The sequence below is a fragment of the Enhydra lutris genome, unplaced genomic scaffold, assembly GCF_002288905.1.
Source record: "Enhydra lutris kenyoni isolate GAN:26980312 unplaced genomic scaffold, ASM228890v2 scaffoldscaffold39, whole genome shotgun sequence".
Taxonomy (NCBI): domain Eukaryota; kingdom Metazoa; phylum Chordata; class Mammalia; order Carnivora; family Mustelidae; genus Enhydra; species Enhydra lutris.
Window position 1 is genome coordinate 7,597,714 of NW_019154123.1, and position 24,262 is coordinate 7,621,975.

Consider the following 24,262-nt stretch of genomic DNA (forward strand, 5'->3'; position numbering starts at 1 on the left):
GATGTGTAGACGGCTGCTGATGTGTGGCTATTAATTGTATTTTTGGATGATTTCCATCTGTCCAAAAGGAAAAACACTTATGGTTTTTGTGGGGTTTTTTTTCAGTATATTCCTGTAATGTTCTTTTTATTTCTGATTTTTAAAAAGGAATAAAAAATGTATTCTTTACTATTTAAAATTTTGTTCTCCAAATTGCTTTCAATGAAGAGTATTTCTAACAATAACAAAACAACAACAACAAAACAACTAGATTTATCCAAAGACTCATTGTAATGTTCCTGACTTATATATGATTACCCATTCACAGTCACCAAATTCTTTATAATCCATTGTAAGAGAGGATGTTGGTCATAGTATTTTTTTCACAGAGAGGAAATAGGGGGTTTAGCTTTTTTTGTAAGATTGCCAGACACGCTGCTATTATGAGCTTCAGTCCAATATTCGGTTCCAATATGCATTAAATCTACCCATAGAGACAGGATTGTGCAAAGAAAGACCACTGGTTATTTTAATATCACAATGTAGAAATATTTGCTATCATGGCTTATAAAAACCTGTATTGAAAGTATATCGACAGCTTCATTCCATAGGCTACAGTTCTTTTGTTATCTTCAGTTCTTAATTTTATAGATTTTTGTGGAAATTTTTAAGTTTCAGTGGTCCAGTGGTTAAGTTGGATCCCAAAGTGATGAGTCCTTAGGAAACTGAACTTGTTTTATGGGTTTATTTTCCATGCTGAGCATTTAAGTATTAATCAGTGCCGCTTTCAGGGATTTCTTTCTAACATCCTTTCCTATGTAAGATAAGGACTGTAATTCATTAGACTACTGGAGGAGCCAGAGGCTTTGCTAAGCTTTGCCTTTCTTGACTGTTCATCTCAAATTTAATGTGAGTTTGTGTGTGCTTGTGCGTGGGCGTGTCTATACTGGTGACCAGACCTGAATTATGACACAATCTTGGTTGTCTGGCGAGATTGTCTCTCCTCTTCAGGGGTCAAAGATCATTTCAGCCTCAGTGTCCTTTCTGCTACCTACTATGGGAAGTAGCAAATGTGAACTTGTGAAACCAAGGGGTGACTTTTATCACGTTATTTTTCTTTACATTTCTCTATCAACCTAGCTCAGAAAATACTGAAGAAATAAAAATAACTCCTCAACTACTAGGTTTCTGTGATCTGATCATTTCTGAAGTGAAAACCTCTATTACCCTAGCAATGGTTCCTTGAGTGTTTTATTCCCCTTAGGCATAAACATCACAAACAACAAACCCTCAAGCCCACAGCAAAGAGAATGCAGACACAGGACACCATTCCTTTTCCCACTGCTTTTTTAACTTGGGGTGGTAGGCTAAATTTTGGCGAGGATGATGACATTCACGGGAGGGGGCGGGATAAAATTGTGTCTAATTACACGTTAATGGCAGCGCTCGCCTTAACCACTTCCCCTCCCTCATCGTGCTGAATTTCCCCTGTGTGCTCCCATGTGGATCCGGAGACCCTTCTCTCTTTAAGAGAGCCTCCCGCGCCCCTCACTCCGCCCCCTCCCAGGTCTCTGGGCTCGTCAAAGCTTCCCGAGAGCCATGGTTGGTCCAGGCAGGCAGTCGGAGCACCTCATGGAGCCGCTGCTAACCGGGGGTGGGGTGGGGGGGTCTGTTTGTAGTACTCTCAGTCCTGATGTCACAGGCGCGGCAAGGACATCGCAAGGAGGAGTCGGATTACAGTAAGGATGGGCAGTGCAGCAGGCAGCCGGAGCGCACGCTCCAGCCGCCGGGGATCGTAGCCCGGGAAAGGCAGCCTGCAAGGCGCTCATCCCGCGGAGGACGCACGCTCAGCGCTCGCAGCTCTCCGCGCCGGGGACATTTCCGCCGAATGTAGCATGAAACGACTCTGCTCTGCGTGTCAGCCTTGGGTGCGAGCTGATGCTGAAGACGCCGCGGTGGGGTTCCAGCTGTCTGATTAATGAGAAACATAATGTATTTTGGTGAGTGTTAACTCTAATGATGTAATTCTGGGGGTGTCCAGCCCTTCGTCAGTGCAGACCAGCCCTTTAAAAAATCTTTAAGCCGCGAGAATATATTACGTTAAACCTACCTTCAGTTGGCAAGTGGAGAACCAAGCTGGTGCAGCCTTCAGGGCTTCCTTTGTGCTACAATTGAGGCTGTTTATTTGTCGTGGATGAGTTTAAGTTGGAAAAGAAAGGAAACTGGTGGGGGTGGATAAACTTTGCCTTGATTTGTCTGCATGAAGTTGGCTTTTTTAGCTAGGTGAAGAAGGAGAAATGGTGCGGCGTGGGAAGTCATGGGCTCACTCAATAGAATGTAAAACTAAGTTCCTGTTCTATTGATGCTGTGAAAGCTTGGTCTGTATCAATGTTTCATTAGACGTTCTGGTTTTTCCCTAATTCTGAGCCAAAAAGGGAAAACATTCTTTGGTGTGCCGCGATTGAACAGCTGAGGACGCTTCTCCATACCGTCCCATTTTCCTTCTAGCTAGAACAGCCTAGCCCAAAATGCATATTATTTTAAACCTTTAGAGGTCTCGAAGCTGTTAAATATTTGTGCAGTTTAGTTGTGTGCTACGGTGGAAAGCTCCCTGAAGATTTTCAGCTGAGCTGCCTGCATTTCCAGAAAACATGTTGAGGCTTAGATCTGGGCTATCACTGGAGCACTGTAAGCGGGTTGGGAGCTTGTGTTCGCACTGTAACGCTGTAACTTACTGCTGAGAGAGAAGGCTCAGCCCCTTCACTATATAAGCAGCCAAGGATTGGGACTGAATCCCCCACCCTCCTCCCTGAAGTTATGCTTTCCTTCTGTAAGTTCCATCCCGCGTCATCATCCGAGGGCATCTATCTGATATTAAAAGGTTTGTGAGAACAGCTGGAGAGGGGCCAGGGAAGAATTCCAAGATGCAAATGCTCTGGGTCATTTCTTGGTTTGCTTTAAATCTGAGATCGAGAGTCGTTTTTCAGATTAAAGAGGTGCTTGGGTAAACTTGTGTTGGGGGAGTATTCGTTTCCTGGCTGTTTATTTGTGTTTATTATTTGCTTTTGTTTTCTTGAGACTTTGAATTATTTGTGAAAGTATGGAAGGAACACAAGTTGGGAAAGCTGAATGTCTTTAGCTGTCCTGATAGCAGTTTTGATTTCCCTATCCTGTGTATCGTATTAGAAAAGAAGTCTTAAAAATAACTAAAGTTGATTTGGAAGAAACAATCCTCATTTCATAGCCAAATTTAAGCCGAATCCAGAGTTGAACAACACCTCTTTCCAGGCGTAGTGATGGAGGTGGTAACCTTGTTTATTGGCAACCGATAAAACACCAAGTTGTTTTTCGTGAATATATTTTTGGTAAATGGGAAATCTTGTAAAGGAATATGACTTTTGCACAAAATAAAATTTTGGCATCTGTAATGATACTGAGGGATAGGAAGTAGATTATAATTTTAGTTAAAGTTTTCAGCCTCTTGCAACAATTCCTTATGTGATTGTGTTGAGGAAGGAAGGTTGGCCAGAGTAGTGGCATAGTCCAAAAGTACTGGTCAGTAGCCATCCGCGCTGTCCTGGATTATCATGTGGCTGTTGGAGAAATGTTCACTGGGCTAGCTCATGTAAACTGTAGGCTAGTCCAGCTGTCTTGTAAAGCAGGGTGATTCACAGGGCAATTAGTTTCACTGTGTAATGCAAGTTTTTAATAGTACCAATTGAAATGTGATGTCCTACTTCAGACGAAACCGTACTCTTTTAAAGGCAAAGCTAAAGTTGCCCTCTGTGTCATGAACAGGGTTCAGTCTCACCATAATTCCAGCATGAGATACGTTTTTCTATTCCTGGAGGAAATCGTGGGTATTCAGGAATGTCGTTTATTTCAGGTTATGCTATGCAGCCCCTCGCTCAAGCTGTTAGACATTCAGAACTCCGAGAGCCCACCTATCTCTAATAAAATGCATGGTGTAAGAGCTAGGGCAAGAAGAATTGAGCAAAACAACCCAGGCATTTTCAAGATTCAGTAGCATGCTAATGTTTGCAAATCCCTAAGACGACGTGTATATACATATGTGTGTGTGTGTGTGTGTGTGTGTGTGTGTGTGTATTTGTGTATATTTCCAAAACTTTAGCTATTTCAGGTAGTTTTTTGAAAACAACACTTTCACTTTTTAGTTTGGTTGCCCATGACTTTCTTCTTCATTCTTGAACTGAGTCAGGGAGAACATGGACAAAGAGCAAGAGGGGCTGCATTCCTGGGCTTTTCTGGTGGTTTGTGGGAGTGGAGTTGAGGCGGCAGAAGACTTATTTGCTTCCCCAGCAGGGAGTGATGAGGAGTACGGTGATGCTGTAAAGCCAGGTAAACTGATATGTAGGCAGGATACTTACCGCCCTTATAAATAATCTAATTTGTCAGTGTTGCTCAATACCCCCCTTCAAATATAACTGAAGCATCATTGCCTGAACAGGCTGGCCCAGACTGCCTGCTTTTCTGTATGTCTCTCTCACCTCAGGGACTGGACAACTGGACCCCGTCCTTGCTCAGTTGGAGTCAGTTTCCTGTGTGTGCAAGTGGGTGGAATAAGTAATATTTCCAGTTCTCAAGAATAGCTTGTTTTGAGTGTGCTCTCTCAGACTTACAAGACTAATGGACCCTTTTAATGACTTAAGCCTCACTCTTATCTCCTATTGAAATTTTAGTGCAGTGTTTTCAATAATTGTTCATTTGCACTTACTGTGCAGTGATTTAAGAGTTTGCTGTTCAGTCACCGTGGATACTTTTGTTACTTATGCTATCGATCTTGCATTCATTACTTGGAGTTAAAAATAAGGTTCACAGAGGAGAGAGAGAAGCAAGGAAAATCCCAATCAGCAACCTGATTGGGGATTTACAGTAAAAGCAAGGAAAAAGAATAAATACGTATGAAATTCCCTCCCCACCCCCATAAATATTTTACATAGTTAAAAATTACATGTGCCAAGGATGAATAACCATTAATAATTAATCCAGAAATAAAAGCAAGGCAGCTGGGAGGCTTCTCCTCAGATTAAGGAAGAGAGGCTGTGGGTGGTTGTCACTACAACAGACCTGAGCTGCTGGGCTACAGTTTGGTTAAGAGGAGTGTGCTGGTATGAAGGGCATGTTCTTTGCTTGAGTGCATCCCGGCTATTTGTCAGAGCCTGGCAGAAGGTTGTAACCATGTACTCTCTCCAGCTCTAAGCGCCGTATGTCTGAATCATCTCCCCCCCTCCATCTGGCCCACCACATTTCTCCACTGCTGGAGTGGTGAGTCGTTGCCAGTGGTCAAGTCAACCTCAAACATTGTCCATCGTTGGCCAGAGAGGGGCCGTGTCTTGATCCCTTGCCATCAGGAGAGAAAACAGGAGGCTGATTGCACTGAGGAGATTCTGTGTGGCTGAAATTAAAGATGTTTTCAGGCCCGAGTCCACCAGCTGGAGACTCTGGGGAGCTTACAGCCAATCAGAGGCCGGGGCTTGCTCCATGAGAAATCTGGAGATTTCTGGAATCTGGAAAAAGGAAATGATACACCTTCAACAAATGAACAGAACGGAGAGACAAATAATAGAGGCCACTCTAAATGCTACTGTTAACAGTGTACTAAATAAACCCTGAGAAAGGGGAAAACTCAATCTAGAAAGTGTGAGAGGGCCATTCAAGTTCAGCTTACTGTTTCTTCTGGATCAGCTGTCTTCCTTAAAATGCCTGCAAAAAATAGAAAAAATACTCCGCGGTATGCCGATCATAACAAGAAATACTTAATTGAGGAAACTTGTAATACAACAGCTAGAAAAAAATCTGGTAGGAAAATTCTAGCCCAGAAACCTATTCCCCAGCCTCTAATAGATACGTTCGTACATTGTCGTAAGAAGGACTTTTGTTTTTCCCCTGGGATGCTGAGAACATTCTCACGTCAGCATTTACACTTTTGGTTGTGGCTGGACCATCAAGTTTCACCTCTGAAGCAGTCTGTTAGGAAAACAGTTAAGTGGCAAGGTTATGGGGAAGGAAATGAGCAGAAAACAGCAGGCAGCAGAGTAAAACATTCCTCTTTTTTTGTGTGTTTTCAGTGGAAACATTTAACTCGTCCTAATTAGTTTGTACTGAGTGATCTGTTATGGGGAATTAGGTCCACTAGAGTCTCTCTAAATGCTCTGGAGGTGTTTCTATCTTCCTGAGGCTGACAGGAGGACAGAATAATCGGGAAGGAACTTGCTAGTGCAGATTACCCTTTTTAAAGCTTGAAGTCATTACCATTATGTTTTATTACAAATGAATCTAAATGACATGCAATAAATTACTACATAACAGGGATGGAGAATGTGACAGGTGAATCCTGTCAGAAGGGATCACGTGCAGGAACCAGCAATCGAAGAGAACTTGGAAAACCATAAAGGTTTCTTTCTCAAGGCAAGCTCTCTTTTAAATTCATGTGAAGCTCTTATTTTAAGGAAACGAATGCCAGATTTGCTCAATATGCCAGTAGCATGGAATCCTTATTACGCTCTTAAATTTTGAGCAAAAAAAAATATTTTTAAGGACTTTATTAGTTGCTGTAATTATATGGAAATGAGATGGGTTTATTTAAGGGATATGTTCCAAAATTCATGAGATAATGACGATTTGCAAAGTTACCATTTTGTGGGTGGCATAATTGTTCCAAAAAACAAATGAAAAATTTAAATTAGTGGTTTCTGACTTTCATTCCAGAAGATTTGGTCACAGCTGTTTTTGACTGAAACCTCCCCTGATAAGGCAAGATGTGTTGGCGTGTGTGTGTGTGTGTGTGTGTGTGTGTGTGCGCACCGCTTCATATTGGATCATCAAATAGTGCCTTTTTATGTATATATCTGAATTTCATTGCTCATTCACATCTTGTATGTGTTCCTGAATCTTTGCACATCATTTAAAAGGTAAAACATTGGTTTAACAAGATGGATATTTAACTGTTTTTTTTTTAGCACAGCTGGCTTCAAGTTTAACAATCATTATATACATTAGAGGTTTTAAAAAATCAAGTCATAAGGTTAATTTTCAAGCCTTTTTCTGCTTAAGAAAGAGCAATGCTTGTGCAAGCAGAAACCTATCTCTACTTTGACCTTGAGAAAGAGATGTTTCCATTTGTATAACACTATGAAAAACATGTCAAAAAAAAAAAAGGTCATAGCTGCTGCCCCCCCCTTTAAAGAAGCCATTACATATCATTTCCCACAAAGATTAGTTTTGCAACAGAATTTCACACATGATTGGTGGCATTAAGAGAAAATACAGCCTAAGAGGTGGCTAGAAATATCAAAGCTTAAAGTGGTTGAGATCATGCTTGAACCAAATTACTAGGGTTGAAAATAGGAAGACGCTTTGCTCTGTCGCAGCGTTAAAATCATTATGAAGCAGCTGGAAGTCGGGCTTCCTTGCATGTGAGCTTTCAGGTTTACACAGCTTTTAAAATGTAAGGTATTTCCAGGAAACCCTCTTGACTCCAAAACCTGACATACACGTGAACCGCCACTGGAGCATTGGATGGGATGCACTGAGCCCCTTCTCCTTATCAGCATTTCCATCTTCTCTTTTTTCCTACCCTTGCAGTATCACATTTCTGTAAGTAAGGAGGAAAGAGCGAAGTCACCTGGCCAAGGTCAGAAGGGAGACAGCAGTGGCAGGATTGGTGCTCTGAGCAAATGCTGTCTGCCCCAAAGCATCATTGTACCTGGTGGGAGATGGGCTGTGGGGTGGGGATGGGGCGGGTGGGCTGAGCGTTCTTGTTCCGGGATGAATGCTGTTGAATTTGTATCCTCAACATCCCATTTATCTGAGTGCCAGGTGTGTAGGCACTTCCAAATAGGTGTTGATGGTGCACCACGGAATGGGCTGGAGAATTAGGGAGGACAGCTGTCCACTTCCTCAGCAGGTCCTTTAAGGCCGATGTTCCCAGCCATGTATATGTGTGTTGACAAGAGACACACTCTCTTTGGCCCTGAAAACATTTTAGTTGCCCCCCCTTTTTTTAAACCTTTAAAAGGAAGGACTAGTCCTTAGAAATTCGATCTTAAAATACATGTAAGGAATTCTACAGTCTCTTTTCTGTTTGCATTTACGTCTTTCTTCACAGGACTCTGCAGTGTAAAGAGGAACAGATCTGTAAACTTGTAAGACCAATGGACAAAAATGTCTGAAGAATACCCAATTAAAATCAACATAGAAGGCAGTAGAATTGCAGTTTTTATCCATTCACTTGATCACAGCTTCAGCTTTCAAGCTTTACTTGGCTTCAGTGGGTTTGCCCCCCCCCACCCCCCGCCCCGGTGTGGACATGCTCTTGCCACAAGGCTGGGGGAGACAGGACAGTCTGCTCTGTGCGAATAGCCAGACGTGCCCAGGAGGGCCACCAGTTTCGAAGACGGTTGTTCCTGAAAGCTGAAGAAAATGGAGATAATTTTGACTACTGTATGCAAGGCTTTTGTAAAATTGTTCTTCACACTTACCTTTTTCATATTCATGCGTTTTGCTGATGAAGGAAAGTGCCTGTGGCAGATTGCTCTGAGGATAAGAATGCCATAATGAATGTAAACGCACTTGGATAAACACGGTCCTTTACACTTGTATGGCAATTGGTATTTTTCGAAGTGCATCAACATTATGCTTTTTTTAATCCTTCAAATGACCCATTGCAGGAGGTAGATAAAATATAATTACTTCTATTTTGAGATGAGGAATTTGAGCCTCTGACGACTGAAACAACATTGTCAAGGTCGCACGGCTAGTAAACCTTAAGGCCAGGACTCCAGTTTGGTTCTTCTGTGGCTTACTTCAGTGCTCTTTACACCTGACAGAAGAGTAGAGGGGGATATAGATGTATTTTTTGAGAGGGAGATTATTTGTAACAATCATGCTAGAAAAAATATTCCAGCTGATAGATAAAGAAATGAATACAGATGATTGGGAAATAAGCAGTTATGTTTGTGTTTTGACTGGGTGGAATCACAGTAACAGAGGTCTGAATGTAATTCATATTTTTACTTATTCTGCCTTATTTCATGTCAATTAATAATTAAAAAAACCTACAAGTAGAATATTAGAATACTAATCGGCCTCAGGCAGGACCCGGCTTTCTCTACTGCCTCTTGTTTTTCCAAGGCAGTGTTAGGTATTAAGGCTTGTATTAATTATAGGCTATATATTCCTGCTGTGTCACTACTTGACTCAATGCTTGCAAAAAAGAAAAAATCCAGGTCATTTGTTCTACAAACTCTTTGATATTTACAGTGACGCCGTCTCCAGTATTTGTTCAAGATAGAGTCAGCCTGGTCTTTATTCCATGACTGAGAAAAGAGGGAAAAATGGCCTACGTTAGAATTTATCCGTTCCACTCACTGGCTCTATATCCTTGGGCAAGTCACCTCACATTTTTGATATCCAGACTTGTGTAAAAGGAGAATAATGGTAATATGTTTCCCACAGTTCTATTTTGAGTACTAAAATATACAAGGCATATAAAAGTGCCAAGCCCCAGGAAGTACATGGTAAGCCGCCAGTAAAATCTGATTCTTCCTTACTTTTTCCCTGTATATTCAGCCTAATATACAAATGTATAAAAATTTTAAAAATCAGAAAACAGGAACCATGCTAACTGAAAACAGGTCAAATCAGAAAACATGAACCATGCTGATTCACAAAGGACTTAATGCAGATAATGTTAGATGGGTGATAGAACTGCTGAGAAGCTACCTGGGGGCTGGGTGAGTCAACCCAGAGATCAGCAATAGCAAGGAACTGGTAGTTGTAAGTTGGAAAGACGAGAAACGTGGGCCTGAAGGCCAGGCCCCAAGGGTCTCCTGGTGGGAGCTGGAATCATGGCAGACCTAAGACATAAAAGCATGGAAGGATTCAGCCTTAGGCATGAAGAGAGACAGAGACATCCTCTCCCTGGCTTCTCCCTTCCACCCTAGTGATCTGCCTTTGCCTCTCACTGGTAGAAGGGAGCCAGAGGTCAACTGACAGGGCAGCTTGGGCCGGGTATCCTGCAGATGTCAGCACCTGGGCGGTCCAGGGGAAGGTCAGGAAATTTGCTCAGGGCAAATTGGCCTAGAACCTGGAGGGAGATCTTACACCTGATATGAGTAGTGCTTTAAACGAGACAGTGTCTCTGCACAAACATCTCAATTATCAGCAAGAGGTTTGCTTGGGAGAGAGTCCGGTTCCGCAGCCCCTCGCCAGTCCTCCGGGTTATCTACTTTGTCAGTTTCTGGTACCGTGACATTGGATAAATTAGTGAATCCGTCTCTGCGTCAACTTTTTCATTTGTACAGTGGGTTAAAGAGTCTGTTTGACAGCGAGGTTGAATGAGTTGCTGAATGCAAGCTTCACAATATGCAAAGCACCATGTGAATGGGCCTTGTTATGAGGATGTAAAAAAATCGAGTGAATTAGAAAGCGAAGAGGGAGCTTGAAAAAAAATAACAACTTGGAAATATATGTTCAGCTATGCAATTTAGCATTCCAGCAGGGATTTCTGAGTGCACTGAGAAAGGAAACATTTGGGTACATCCTCACATAGCCTCTTGTATGGTGAGGTCAGATGTACCTGTGAGGCCATGTCTAATCTGTTCTTTGTGATTATTTTATAACAGAGGGGAATTGCAGGAGCAAAGGCAGGGGAGAGAAAGTGAGCTGGGCAGGAAACCCTCTGTAACGATTCTGTGCCCCATATTCCTTCCTGTCCAAGGCTGTAACCGGGAATACACACATTGAAAGCCGGGGGAGTTTATTAATAGTTGCTTGGGAAGGGAAGAGGGATTTGATATCGATTTTACCTATCCTTCCATGTGTTGCTGGACTTTTAAAGACTGATTTCTTTGGCTGACTGGCCCTGCTATTTAAAAAAAAAAAAAAAAAAAATTTGAGGCAAAACATTCTGCCCTTTTTGTATGGAGTTATTAGATCTCTCTCAAAGCCTTCTTGTAAAGCCCTGTGACAGTTCATAACTTATGGTGCCTTGTTTAGAAGCAACGCCAAGTAACTGCTCGGAGCATCGCCCTTGCCCGGCACGATGTGGAAGGCACACAATTGCCACCGGGTGTCTGAATTAGCTGCTCCAAGGGATGGTGGGATATACCTTAGAGGGCTGTGGGGATCCTTAGGAGAACTATCCTAAGGTTATCGGTTAAAATGTGCTTTAGAAGGGCACCTGGGTGGCTCAGTGGGTTAAAGCCTCTGCCTTCAGCTCAGGTCATGATCTCAGGGTCCTGGGATGGAGCCCCACATGGGCTCTCTGCTCGGCAGGGAGCCTGCTTCCCCCTCTCTCTCTGCCTGGCTCTCAGCCTACTTGTGATCTCTGTCAAATAAATAAATAAAATCTTTGAAAAAACAATACTTCCCTTAAAAAAAATGCTTTAGAGGACAGCTTGTCTTAAAAAAAAAAAAAAAAAAGTTGTTTTTTTTTTTTTTCCTTTGAAACAAATGCTTAAGACTTTAAACATGAACCTTCTGGTCAATTACTCCTTTTTTTTTTTTTAAAGCACTGTGGCTCGGTTTTCCCTAACTTTAAAATGCTTAATAACTTAATAAGTTAATGAGAAAGTTATAGTGAGAAGCCCCAGGTATGGGCTTTATGGACCGCTTGGTTTTCTGAGAGGGTTTCCCAAACCCTGTTTGTGGAGAGCAGGCCTGGTGCTGACAGGCGATGCAGAGCCACTGACTGAGAGGGGGGTTAAACAGCCTCAGGGCCGGCTTTGTGCCAGCGGCTGGCGTGAGTCAATTCATTGCACCTCACCACCCTCCTTAAGAGATGATCAGTGGATCTAAATCCTGGCTGCTCAGTGGAATTCCCGGGGGAGCTCTCAGTAGCTGCATTGTCAAGGCCCCACTGCCATCTGATCAGATGAGATCTCCTTCTCTGCGCGTGGAGCCCAGGCATCTCCGTTTTCTTTCAACACCTGCCTCCATGGATTCTGAAGGGCAAGTAGGACTGAAAACCACTGGGATGGGTCATTTTAACCAGAGCTCATCCTGCACCCTGGGAGTTCCCAGCTTGCCCAGGTCAGCCGGGCAGCCTGGTCAGGAATCCAGCCGAAGACGTTCCCTGGAGCCCAAAGCCCGTGTTCTTTCTCCCTCAACACACGGACTCCCCTTCGGGAAATCAGCCCATGGTGTAAGTCCTGGCCCCATGACAACCTTCTTGGGCTGCCCTGTTGCCTCTGGAGCGGAAGTCCCTAAGAGATGGGCTCCCTCCTTTCTATTTGGGGATCTTTATAGAGCTGCCACCCAAATGAGGTTTGTGCTAGTCGATTCAGAATCACGGTGGTATGGTTCTGGAAAGGATTTTAGAACTGTACTTGTCGGGGGTGCCTGGGTGGCTCAGTGGGTTAAGCCTCTGCCTTCGACTCAGGTCATGGTCCCAGGGTCCTGGGATCGAGCCCCGCATCAGGCCCTCTGCTCAGCGGGGAGCCTGCTTCCTCCTCTCTCTCTGCCTGCCTCTATGGCTACTTGTGATTTCTGTCTGTCGGGTAAATAAATAAAATCTTAAAAAAAAAAAAAAAAAAAAGAACCGTACTTGTCGAAACTCGATGTTCATACATATCACCTGAGGATGGTAGTACAGGGCAGCTCTTGATTCAGTAGGTGTGGGTGTGGCCTAGGAGTCCTTTCTAGTAAGTCCCCAGGTGCTCTCGGTGCTGCTGGGCTGCTGACCACACTCTAAACAGTAAGGTGTTAGAGATTATTTGTCTGAGCTACAGCTTTCTGCACATACGGGGACGACTCTAACCTAAACCTCCCTATTTCTATCAGGGGACCAAGCATGCTGCTTTGCCTGGTTTCCGGAATGTGGGCTTTCAGGGCTAACACTGAGAAAGTCTCAAGCTGACGACGGTGGTGAATCGGCCACTCTGGTTCCAACAGATCCAGCTTGAGTTCTAGGAGCTCAAGACTGAGTTCCCCATGGAGAACTTGGGCAAGTAACTTGATCCCTTTGAGCCTCAGTTTCCCTGTCTGTGAAGCGAGAATGATAAATGATAAACTGCCTAGAATAACTATAGGTATTAAATTAGGTGGTGAATAGAAAGCACTGGTTCAGTCTCACTAAATGCTGGCTGTGCCGATTGCCCCGAATTCATAGACGTGAGCCCGTACTCCCTTCATTACTGAAAAGAAACACCCCAAAGGTCAAGGGTCGGTACTCACAGATCATCTGTATTCCACCATCTCTGTGCAGAGAAGACAACTTGTAAACCACCTCCTGCCCCAAGAGGTGACAGGCAAGCCGGGGTGAAGGCGTTCATGCTCAGTGTATAGTTTCCCTACCCTGAATATCAATAGGAATGCTTTTTGTTTGCTGTTTAGGGAAAGAAAGACCTGGCTAAGGCTTGGCCACCTTGGGACATTTTGAACTGGCCCCTGGTGTTCCTGTCGACCTTGTTCATCCATTAGTGTTTCTCTGAGCTCTATAACAGCTTATGAGGGCAGCGGCAGCTCATGACTGTGCCTTCCATCTCCTGACCTGTCATTGTGTTAACAATCAATATCCTTAAAACAACACACACACACACACACAGAGATAAGGCAGCACCTACCTCGCAGCTTCTACCAAAAACGCCCATGGAGAGGAAAAAAGAAAGACTTTTAACTCCTACGCTTCTTAGCCCAAAGCCTGACACACAGGCAGTGGATCCATCAGTGTTCGTTGAGTGCAGTGCCAAATCTGTGGGCATCCCTCTTTCATGCACGTGAATTTCTAATAGAGACCTGAGGTTCCACTTCCCCGTGTTCAATTGGCTGGTGTTGAGTGATTGAGGCTGGCTTTGCCAGTCCTTACCTAGGAAGGCTGATTCCCTTACCTCCTGTCAAATGCCATCAGCTTATCAGAGCACTTAGTCTGCCAAATATGTGACTGTTATAGGTGAACCAGGGTGCACTTGTGTTTTTCTATTATGACTAGTGAGTAGGACTGCTACAAGCAGCAAATTACTCCACAGTAGGGGTTACCAGGCCTGAGCTGCTGCCAACTAGCATTTTAGACAAGAAAGCAAATGTACAACAAAGCGGAAGCTATTCTTGCTTTTCTCGAGCATGACGTGCAATTGCAGAAAAGGCCCAACACAATCTTTCTTTCCCTTACATCCATTTTAAAGGCAAAATTGGGAGATTTTTGTCTCTGGTCCCAGCGCCGCTTGCTGTAGTCAGAGCCTAATGCCATTCTAAAAGAGCATTAAACATGCAGAATCGAAGTCTGCGTCTCATAGACAAGAAAATAGAGGCCCAGTGATTAGTGAATGCTTGTGTCTGCCTAGGAACAAAACTCACACTAAAAATTAAACCCCATATCTTTATCTAGTGGTGTGAATTTGGATGAATTGTCCTGGGCCTCAGCTTCCAGATCATTAAATTGGATAATGACAAGTCACCTTATCTCACCAGGCAGCACTGTACCTACTAAAAATAGTTGAGGTTTTTTGAATGCTTAGTCCCTGCCATCACTGTTCTAAGTATATTCCCTCAGCTCTTCCTCAGAACATCCCTGTGATGGAGGAATGATCAGTATGCCTATTTTATAGATGAGGAAATGGAGTTACAGAGAGGTCGAGTAATGGAGTACAGTAAGGGGCTGAGCTGAGGCATACCGAACATACCTGGCTCCCCAGCACGGGGCTCCTCCACCAGCCTGTTCCATTGACCTTCCAGGAGCATATTCTCATTATTCAGATCCAGCAGCAGGTTTCTGAAGCAGGCAGACAAACTAACAAGCAAACCAACCAAAAAGCAAAACTCCTCTTCGTTTGCATGCCAAAAGCCACCTGGTGGTGGGGCTGAGGCCCAGATCAAGGGAAGGTTCCAGTTCCCTTCCGGAAAGACTGTCCCTCCAAGGGCAGGTGACAGGAAAGCTTGTTCATAGACCACGTTGCACCAATCCCAGTAATGCCTCAAAATCAAGCTTGCAAATCATGTCATCACAAGGACAGCTGGCTTCTGTGTGCCAGGAGAAGTGCAGTGGCCTTCCCCTGTGCATGTGTGTACCCCTTCCAGGGAAAGCACTTTCCTTTCTCAGTGACTTCTTCCTGGGCACATCACCCATGATAATTTCTTATCAGATAATCATCTGAGCTTATTTTAGTTCCATGGAGCAACAGGAAAGTGAAGGAAGGAGACAACTGTCTCTATACCCGGAAGAGATTATTTGCTCTTCTTTTGGAAAAAGCAATACATATATAATTTTTAAAATCAAATATTATAAAAGGGTAAATAGTGAAAATGAAATCTTCCTCCTTTACTCTTGTGCGCTTTCTTATATTTGAGAGTCTACATTCTGTGGAACACAGGGAAAGGAGGGTAGGAGAAATAGTTGAACGTGATCAAGAGGTACAAACTTCGAGGTATAAGATAAATAAGTCCTGGGGACATAGTGTACAGCATGGTGAGCATGGTTAATATTGTATTGTGTATTTGAGAGTTGCTAAGAGAGTAGATCTTAAAAGTTCTCATCAAAACAAAAGAATATCATTGAAACCATGTGAGGTGAGGTTGACTAAACTTATTGTGGTCATTTCTCAATATATACATATATTAGATCAGTATGTTGCATACATTAAACTTATATACTATTGCGTGTCAATTATATCTCAAAGCTGGAAAAAAAGATATATTAGATGGGAGAGTATATGTATATACTCCCCTCTTGTTTTTACATGGGATGGAAACCTACCACGAACCCTGTTTTTCATATTGTTTTATTTAGCATAGTTGATGTTTCTCATTCTCTTTATTTTATAGCTACATAGTATTCTAATGCAGGAACATATTGTGATTTATTTTACTGGCCCTTTTGTAAGAGAAATAACTTCTTTCCATTCTTTTACTGATAAAAACAATGAATATCATTGTGCATACATAATTCTTTGTGTGCATGAACACACATATCTATAGGGTAAATTCTTTAAAGTGGAATTTATGGGGCAAGGTATATTAAATTATCATGGGTATTGCCAAAGTGCCCCATGGAAATTTTTTCCTGATTGATTTCTACATATATTCCTATCATTAAAGAGTAGAAAAACTTTCAAAGTGGTAAACTGTTTATGTGAACGTTGCCTTGCAGACTTCTCAAATGTGGGTTCTCAGACTGAAACAAAATGAAATGGCTTTCTGCTTTTTTTGTCCTTGCTCCTCCCTCCCCAGTCTATCTCTCCATTTCACTTCCATTGTGCTGATTCCATATGGATATTAGTTTCAATTTCCAAAAAAGGAATGGTGCCTTAAAGCAAAGATGGCTTATCCTTTAAGAATGGGGACGTATAGAACAGGAGGTTTGCACCTTATAAAGAAAATTGTACCCTCTGCCTCAAAGTTAGAAGGTTGGTCCTTGAGAGATCTCTACATCACTTAGATCTTAAGCCAAATATGTTTGGAAGTTTAATTTTCTTTAGAGTCAGTGGGCATTAAAAGGTAAAGGCCCATTGCATAATTTTGTATTTCAGGGTTTTTTTCTTCTATTCCTAACTCTGTGTTCTTCTTTGATTTTTGCAATGTCTCTATTTGAATATACTAAGCTTAAAAATAATCTGGAATGTCTATAGCATGTTTCTATGGTAAAAATGCCACATTTATTAATAACAAAAACATAGGGTGCCTGGGTGGCTCAGTAGGTTGAGCATCTGCCTTTGGCTCAGGTCGAGATCCCAGCGTCATGGCACTGAGCCCTGTGTCAGGCTCCCTGGTCAGAGGGGAGTATGCTTTTCTCTCTCCCTTTGCCTCTCCCCCTGAATTGTGCGCTCTCTCTCTCTCTCAAATAATTAAATTTTAAAAATCTTTAAAAAAAAAATTACACAAAAACTCCAAAAAAAAAAACAAACAAAAAACAAAAAAACACAAAGACTCTAAATAGCGATGATGGCTACCATTTATTGAGGTCTTGATTCTTTACAAACTTTGACTAACTCTCTAAAGTAATGATTTTTTTGTTTATTTTAATAATGATATTGTTTAAATGAACTAGATGTCATTCTCTCTGGTTTACAAAAGAGGAAATGCATGCTTAAAGGTTAAGTTTCTTGTCCCAAGTATATTGAAAATGGCAGGCATGGGTTTCAAACCCAAGACCATCTAACTGGACATCTGGTATGTCAAAATGTTGACACCACCCTTTGGTATTTTCTGTCTAACATTCTACTCTTTGGCCACTTCTGTGGTTTCTTGCTATAAAGGGACATTTATGTAAAGTGGAGGTCCTCGGTTTCCTGGTCCTTGCTATGGAAGAGTAGCAATCCCTGCTAGTATGTAGACAATTTTAAGAGCTTTATCTGCAGTACGGGGATCTGAGGAAGGAGGGGGACCAATCTTCTTTTCTCTCTTATCTTGGAAGACAGAAGGGAGGGGGCTGCTCATTGTCTCACTTTTTTTTTTTTCCTTCACTACAAATCTAGGAGATGAGTATTATTATTCTCATTCTATGGATGAGGAAACTGACATTCAGTTACTTCCCCACTGTTACAGAGACAGTGTGCAAGTCTAGAGTTGAATCCAGGCTCACAGGCTTTCTATTCCTTCTCTCTGCCTCCTGGACTCCAGGCTCCAGTCTGCCATCGTGTGCTTTAAGTTTGAACGTGTGTGGGTCTGTGTACTTCTTAGGGTCCAGATGAATTCAGAGATTCCTCCCAGTCCTAAAATTCCTGGATCCTACACTAGCTTTGGGGATAAAGAGGTAGTACTCCTTGGAGGAATAAATCACTGTAGCTCACACAAGTTCCAAACACGTGAGCAAGTGTCCCTCATTCTATCCCTCACTGTCTGCAGAACACATTATTTATCTTTTGTGTGAACTGTCATAATCATCCGTAATGGGTTTCCTGACTTGATTCTTTTATGCTTCCAATTCAGCCAACATTTTGCTATCCCCAGGCATAGCTATAGACATGATACCCCCTAACACACACGTACTTAAATGCCTCCAGTGATTCTTATTTCCTGATACAGAGCTTCCAAACTGCTTATCTAGGTAGTCAGTACAGTCCAGGCTTTGGCCCCTAAAAATTTACCTTGCAGTTTCATTTTTATACAACTATCCTTATCTCATCTATTCTTTTTTTTTTTAATTATTTTTATTAGTATATAATATATTATTTGCCCCAGGGGTACAAGTATGTGAATCGTCAGGCTTACACACTTCACAGCCTCACCATATCACATACCCTCCCCAATGTCCATAACTCAACCACCCTCTCCCTCCCTCCCTCCCCCCAGCAACCCTCAGTCTGTTTTGTAAGATTAAGAGTTCCTTATGCTAAAACCTGTTTCTTAACCCTTTTGAGACTCTGTCTCACATTGTCTTTCCGACCTGATACATAGGTTTTTGTCTCTGTGTCTCTAAAATTTTACCCATTGATTATCTTCTTCACTCTTACTCTTTTCTATCCTTTAAATATTTTATATAGAAACATAATCTTATGAATTCTTCAAGAAGGTCCACTGCAAGTGTACCTCCTTTAGGAAGACTATCTAATTCTTTACAAAAGGCGTAAACACCCTCTCAGAATTTCCATGTCTGGTATTTCTATCTGAACAATAGCCTGGAGTGCTTGAATATTCTGATTCCTATTCTCCTCTCTAGATTTACCGAATCAGAATCTCCAGGGATAGAGCCCAAGAATCAGGATTGTCAAAAACTACCGCCAAATTTAATCTCAAGATTGTTGGATCTCCATAAATAAACCTATAAAGGCAATGCAGTTGCACTTAAAATACTAACAGGATTTAAATGTGAACTAGAAAAAATTATGTCACAATTTATCTGAAAGAAAAAACTTAAGGAAACACTCCACTCCAGGAAATTATGAACACAGATTGGTCTGACAGGGGAGACTTACCCTAAATTATATAATAAAACCATAATAATTAAATTATTTGGTCCTGAATAATAGGTAATAAAAAACAGATTAGAATATCTAGAAGTCAACCTCAATACTTAGTATATGGGGACATAGGCTATGATAAAAATGACATTTCATTTCATTGTTAGAAACAGTAACTATTAAATAAATGGTTTGGGTACAACTGAATGAACATTTAGACAAATAAATAAAGTGGATTCCTATTCCACTTCTTACACCAAGATAAATTATAGATTGAACAAAGATTCAAACATAAACACTGATGCCATAAATTTATAGAAAGAAGCCTGAGTGAATAAATTTATACTCTTGCAATAGAAAATGTTTTTGTAATCAGGACCTGCACCCAAAACTATAACATGGAGGAACAATAGAACTCTAGTTACATAAAATTAATAGCTTGTGTTTGAGAAAAATTATTCAAACACTGAGTAAAAAAAATGACAAAATTTATTTAAATACCAATATCAGGTAAATGGCTATTTTTTTAATTAACGAAGAGCTTGTATAAGACTCAATTAAAAAAAGACAAACAACCCAGAAGAAGAATGAATATGAACAAACATATTACAAGAAATTTATATTGCCTGTGAAAATATAAAACTATGTTCAATTTCACTCATAATTAACAAAATATACATGGAAATAAGGGATATTATGTATAGTTCTTCACTTAGCAGATTGGTAAATATTTAAAAGTTGGGCAAATTTTTAAGAATCGGGTGTGGAAGAAAGCAATCTTATACACAGTTGTGTGTGTAAGGGAGCAAATTTTCTCAACCTCTGCACAAGATGATGTGATGATATTTATATATGCATATTCCTGCCCTAGCAAGTTTTTTACTAGAGATATGCTTTATATTCTCAAAAGGTCCCTCACACATATGAGTAAGAATGTTAAATGCAATGTTGGTTTTTAAAGCACAAAGTAGAAACAACGCAAGTGAACATCAGTAGGGGAGACATTAAATAAAATTATGGTACATTCAAAATGTTGGAATGTACAGCCATGAAAAAAACGAGTACATCTTTATGTTGTGATATGGTAAAAATCTAGAATTAAACACCAGTAAAAGAAGTCTCAGGATGGGAAAGAGAAATCCCAAGAGAAACCCCTTTGGGAGTAAAAATTTAGGAAGTTTCTTGAACAGCTATACTGGTAAATCCATGTACATTTTCAAAGAAAAACAAGAAATCATTAGCAGTTGTTAGATTGGGGCAGGATTTATACTTTTTTAAGTCATCTTGTTTGAGTAGAATGTTCTACGGGGCCTGAGATTCATATCTGTTTTATTTACTTCTTGACACCTTAGCAGGAGATCAACTCCTGGCAATCAGAGGTTCTCAGTAACAATGGAGTAGAATAATTGGTGTTTTTTTTTTTTTTTTTGGCCTCTCAGCAAGGATGATCTGTCGTTGGAACACGAACCACTTTTGTTGTCATTGTTCTCTTTCTATATTTCTCTGCATTAACAAGGATAATAAATATATTAGTTAAGGGTAAGAAAGATATTAGGATAAATGTACGTAAAAGCTTCCCTGGTGGTCCCAATGCCCAGCCAGACTTAGAGAGCCCTGTTGGTACTTCATCTTCTCCCCTTTGGGACAGTCTCTCTCAGATAGCAGGATAGATGTTTGTACTTGGGAATGGTCCCTGGTTCTAGGTTGCAGGCTTTTGCAGGTAGAGTCGTCTCTGTTGCACAGTGCTGAGAAGTGATTTAGGTGTCATGGTCTGTGGTCAGGTTGCCAAGTTTTAAGCACCACCTTTTGGGCCTATCAGCTGAGTGACCCTGACCAGACCCCCTGGGGTTCCATCTTAGTTTCTTCATAGGGTTGTTCTTAAATTAGATGATTTGTGTAATGTGCATAATACCATCTTGTTAGTATACAGAGTAGTGGTGTGTCATCTAGCATGGAGTGATGCAGCGGGTGAATGATTACTGAATGGAAGGAGAACAGGGAAATGGAAGAAATGGCTCATGCATTCTGAACGCCTCCACCCTCCACCCCAGGCACGCTCTGCCTGCGTCTCAGTAGCTCAGGGAGGGAGCTGAATAAAAATTCCTCCAGTGATTTACCCAAACTGGATATACAGTCAGCCCCCTAATAGCTGCAAGGAGCTCTTAGTCTCCATTTCTTGCTTTTCAGCCCAGTCACTGATGGGTGCGGTTCCTCGCAGGTTTCATGAGTGGTGTCATCTCCTGGGTTACTGAGGCATTTCCTCTGTATTGTCCTGGGTTTCTAGGCTGTTTCTGTTCTTTTAAACCTCCCTTGTTTTCATTTTGTGCGAGGGTTTCCCACCCAGACAATTCAGGACTGGAATCAGAGAGATTATAGAAACCCAGCTTGCTAAGTCACTGAGGGCGCCCAAGATCTTATTTTTAAAGTACTTTGTGGGGAGAGAGAAGCTTCCTTCCCACTGGAGTTCCTCAGACTTGACAAGATTGCCAAAGTCCTTGAGTCACACTGTCTTCCACTGCTCGTGGAAATGACAGTTTTATCTTCAAATACAGTGAAGTGGGAAGATAATCCATTTTCACTGTGGTGTATAATGTTGCCTCTTAATTTTAAAATAGCTTGAATGAAGGTCTTTTAGCCAACAATTAACAAACCAATATTTAAATAAATGCACCTTAATGAGGAATTAGCTTTTAGAGTTTTCTTGGTTTTAAAATTCTTTTTTTTTTTTTTTGGTTTTAAAATTCTTATTGTTCATAAATTTTTATATCTCAAGGTGTAAGGCATACTTGAATACTTACAACTTTGATTTTTGCCATCCGTGAGATGAGAATGGTAGAAGTCCTCTTGCTTACCCCTTCTGAATCATTAGCAGGGAGAGTGACTTGGCATGGAATGAGATTGAATTTCTATTTCCATGCTCAGAACAGAGGCAGTATGGAGCAGTAGTTAAGAACATAGGCTGAAGGCATTTGGCCATTTTTTTAGTAGAATCCTCCCATACACATGGTTCTGCCATGTCCCAGGCACTGTTCTAGACACCGTGAATGAGTGGATAAAACAAAGATCTGTTCCCTTGAAGAATTTACATTTTCTCAGGAAGAGACAGATATTAAACAACAAACATAATTAATAAATTAAGTATATAGTATGTTAGAATAAATTAAGTGCTACAGGTGGCAAATATAGGTCAAGAGAGATCTGGCCCAACACTACAGGGGTGGGAAGGCATGTGGTAGGGGACCTCATTATGAAGATCATACCTGAACCAAAATTTGAAAGAATTGAATCTTGCCTCTGCCACTTCTAGGTGATTGGGTTGATCAGGACCCCTGACCCCACTGAGGCTGGATTTCCTCACCTGTGAAGCGGGGACAAATATCTTACTATGTTGTGTGGGAATTCAGTGTGTTCAAACCCCAGTAAAAGCAATGGTCCTCAGAAAGCTGTAGGGTTTTTATTACTTGTTTTATTATTATACTTTCAGATAGTTTAAAATTTTGTTTTAAAAAGGTAAGTAAAATAGTTTTTAACTGAATGTACTTTTTTTTTTTTTTAAGTGGGTATATACCTTGTGGTTATGTCACTCTGGAAAAAACTTTGTGGGTTTTGTTGTTGTAGTTGTTGTTGTTTGTTTTTTGTTTTTTGGTTTTTTTTTTGGTTTGTTTTGTTTGTTTGTTTGTTTGTTTCTCCTATAAGCAGAGCTTGGGAAAGAAAAAGCCACCCTACTGACTGGGTAGATATCTGATCTTTTCTTCCTTTAGTCTTATATGATATTGGGGAAACCACCTAGGTCCTAACGTGAGCGGGCTTCATGTAAGGTGTCACGAGCAGAAGGTAACACACAACTGGGTAAGCAGCTGGGTGGGCTGGGATGCATAGGCCTGGGAAACTAGTCAGGGGGCAGCGGGTAAGAGACCCACTGTTCCAAAAGGTGCAGCAAGCTCACAAGAATCTGTTGAGAGGTGGAGGGGGAGACAAGAAAGTCTGGTGAAGGGGGTCAGTTACACTATAGCTTTGGAGGCAGTTTGGGTCACTTGAAGGCTTTAGGACCTTTGTGTAGTACCAGCAAGCTTCAAAGTTGGTTTGAAAGCTGGCAAAATGGATCTGGTCTCTTCAGTATGGAGGCTGGCGAGAGAATCTAGGTCATATCGGGGACAGGAGATAGAGGGACTTTGAAGCATGAGGCATGAAATCCTAATGGGCCCCAGGAGGGGTGGGATGAGGGAAATCAAAGCTGCCTCTCAGAGGCCACAGTGGCCTCCAGGCGTCTCCGGACTTAGCTGGGAGCAAGACAGAATTCTAAGCTACTCGAGGAGGGACCCGGGAGCCTGAGAATTCAGGCTGTGGTCTGTCAGGTAACCCTGGGCCAGCTTCATGGGTACCATTGCGTCTTCTGCCGCAGAGAAACCTAAAAGGAAAGGCAAAGCAAATAGGGTGTAAGCTCTAGATGGCTGAAAGCATTGTTTTTTCAAGGATAAAGGGGAGAGGGAGGGAGAGAGAGGGAGAGGGCTATGTATGCATATCATACAAAATATCTATTGTGCACACACTGTGGTATCTAAGGAGAAGTTTTTATCCAGAGTGGCTCGCCTATTTGCACAGCCACAGGGGAGTGAAGTGCTGTTGTAGAGCTTGTCTGTTAAAACAGCGAGTTTGCTGGGGGCCGCCATTGATTTAGATTACTAGTCCCCTTTGGGGACCAGGCGCCACCCCTGCTGCCCTGCTATTTGTTTGCAAATACCTCTGGAAGATGGGACACTCTTAGGGCTCAGACATAAAATGCCAGGCTGGGCTCCAGATTCCATGCTGATCTTCATAAAATACAGTTGAGAGGCTTTGTGTATTTATAAACTCATCTTTTCCATAAAGTGTAACATTTCCCTTACATAACTTAAAATAATCTGAATTAATATTACTATCATTGCTAAGGGATTTAAGGATCAAAAGTATTTTAAAATAAATTAGGTACTCTCCAAAATGGGATTTTCTTGTCCTCATTTTCATTATAAAACCTCAAAGAAACTCAAGGCACAAGAAAATTATTTCTTTATATTTAAAGATGGGCATTTTCCTGTTTTGGTGAAGTCCTTTTTTAGGATATGCCAACTTTTGGTCCTCCACTGTCGGATTGTTTCTTTTCATAACCATGGGAAGGATGTTTTAGACCATTGAGAGACAGAGCCTGTCCAAAGGATTTTAGTTGCTCTTTCTTCCTACAGGATAAAGTGTCCAAACATGTTCAGATCATACCCACTCTGCTTCCAACTCTCTGCCTAAAGGTGGAAATCTTAAATTCTTAACTGGTTCTAGGTCTTGGAACAGGCAGAGTGAGTGCCAATACCAGCTGGGGTCTTGTAGGGGACTTCTCAGCAAGCATTTAGCAACAGAGAAGAGGTGTGTATGCCCTTTTCCAAGAATATAGACCACAG

At 41.7% G+C, this 24,262-nt stretch overlaps 1 protein-coding gene across 1 annotated transcript in view; it reads left to right on the top strand.

Annotated features, from left to right (window-relative positions):
• The first annotated feature begins 1,640 nt into the window (after positions 1-1,640).
• Positions 1,641-24,262, top strand: part of LOC111155068 (zinc finger protein 385D) — a 287,554-nt gene continuing 264,932 nt past the window's right edge. Inside the window, exon 1 of the mRNA XM_022515101.1 lies at positions 1,641-1,979. Within this exon, the coding sequence (XP_022370809.1) occupies positions 1,958-1,979 (22 nt within the window). The 5' untranslated portion in view covers positions 1,641-1,957. The remainder of the gene's footprint in view (positions 1,980-24,262) is intronic.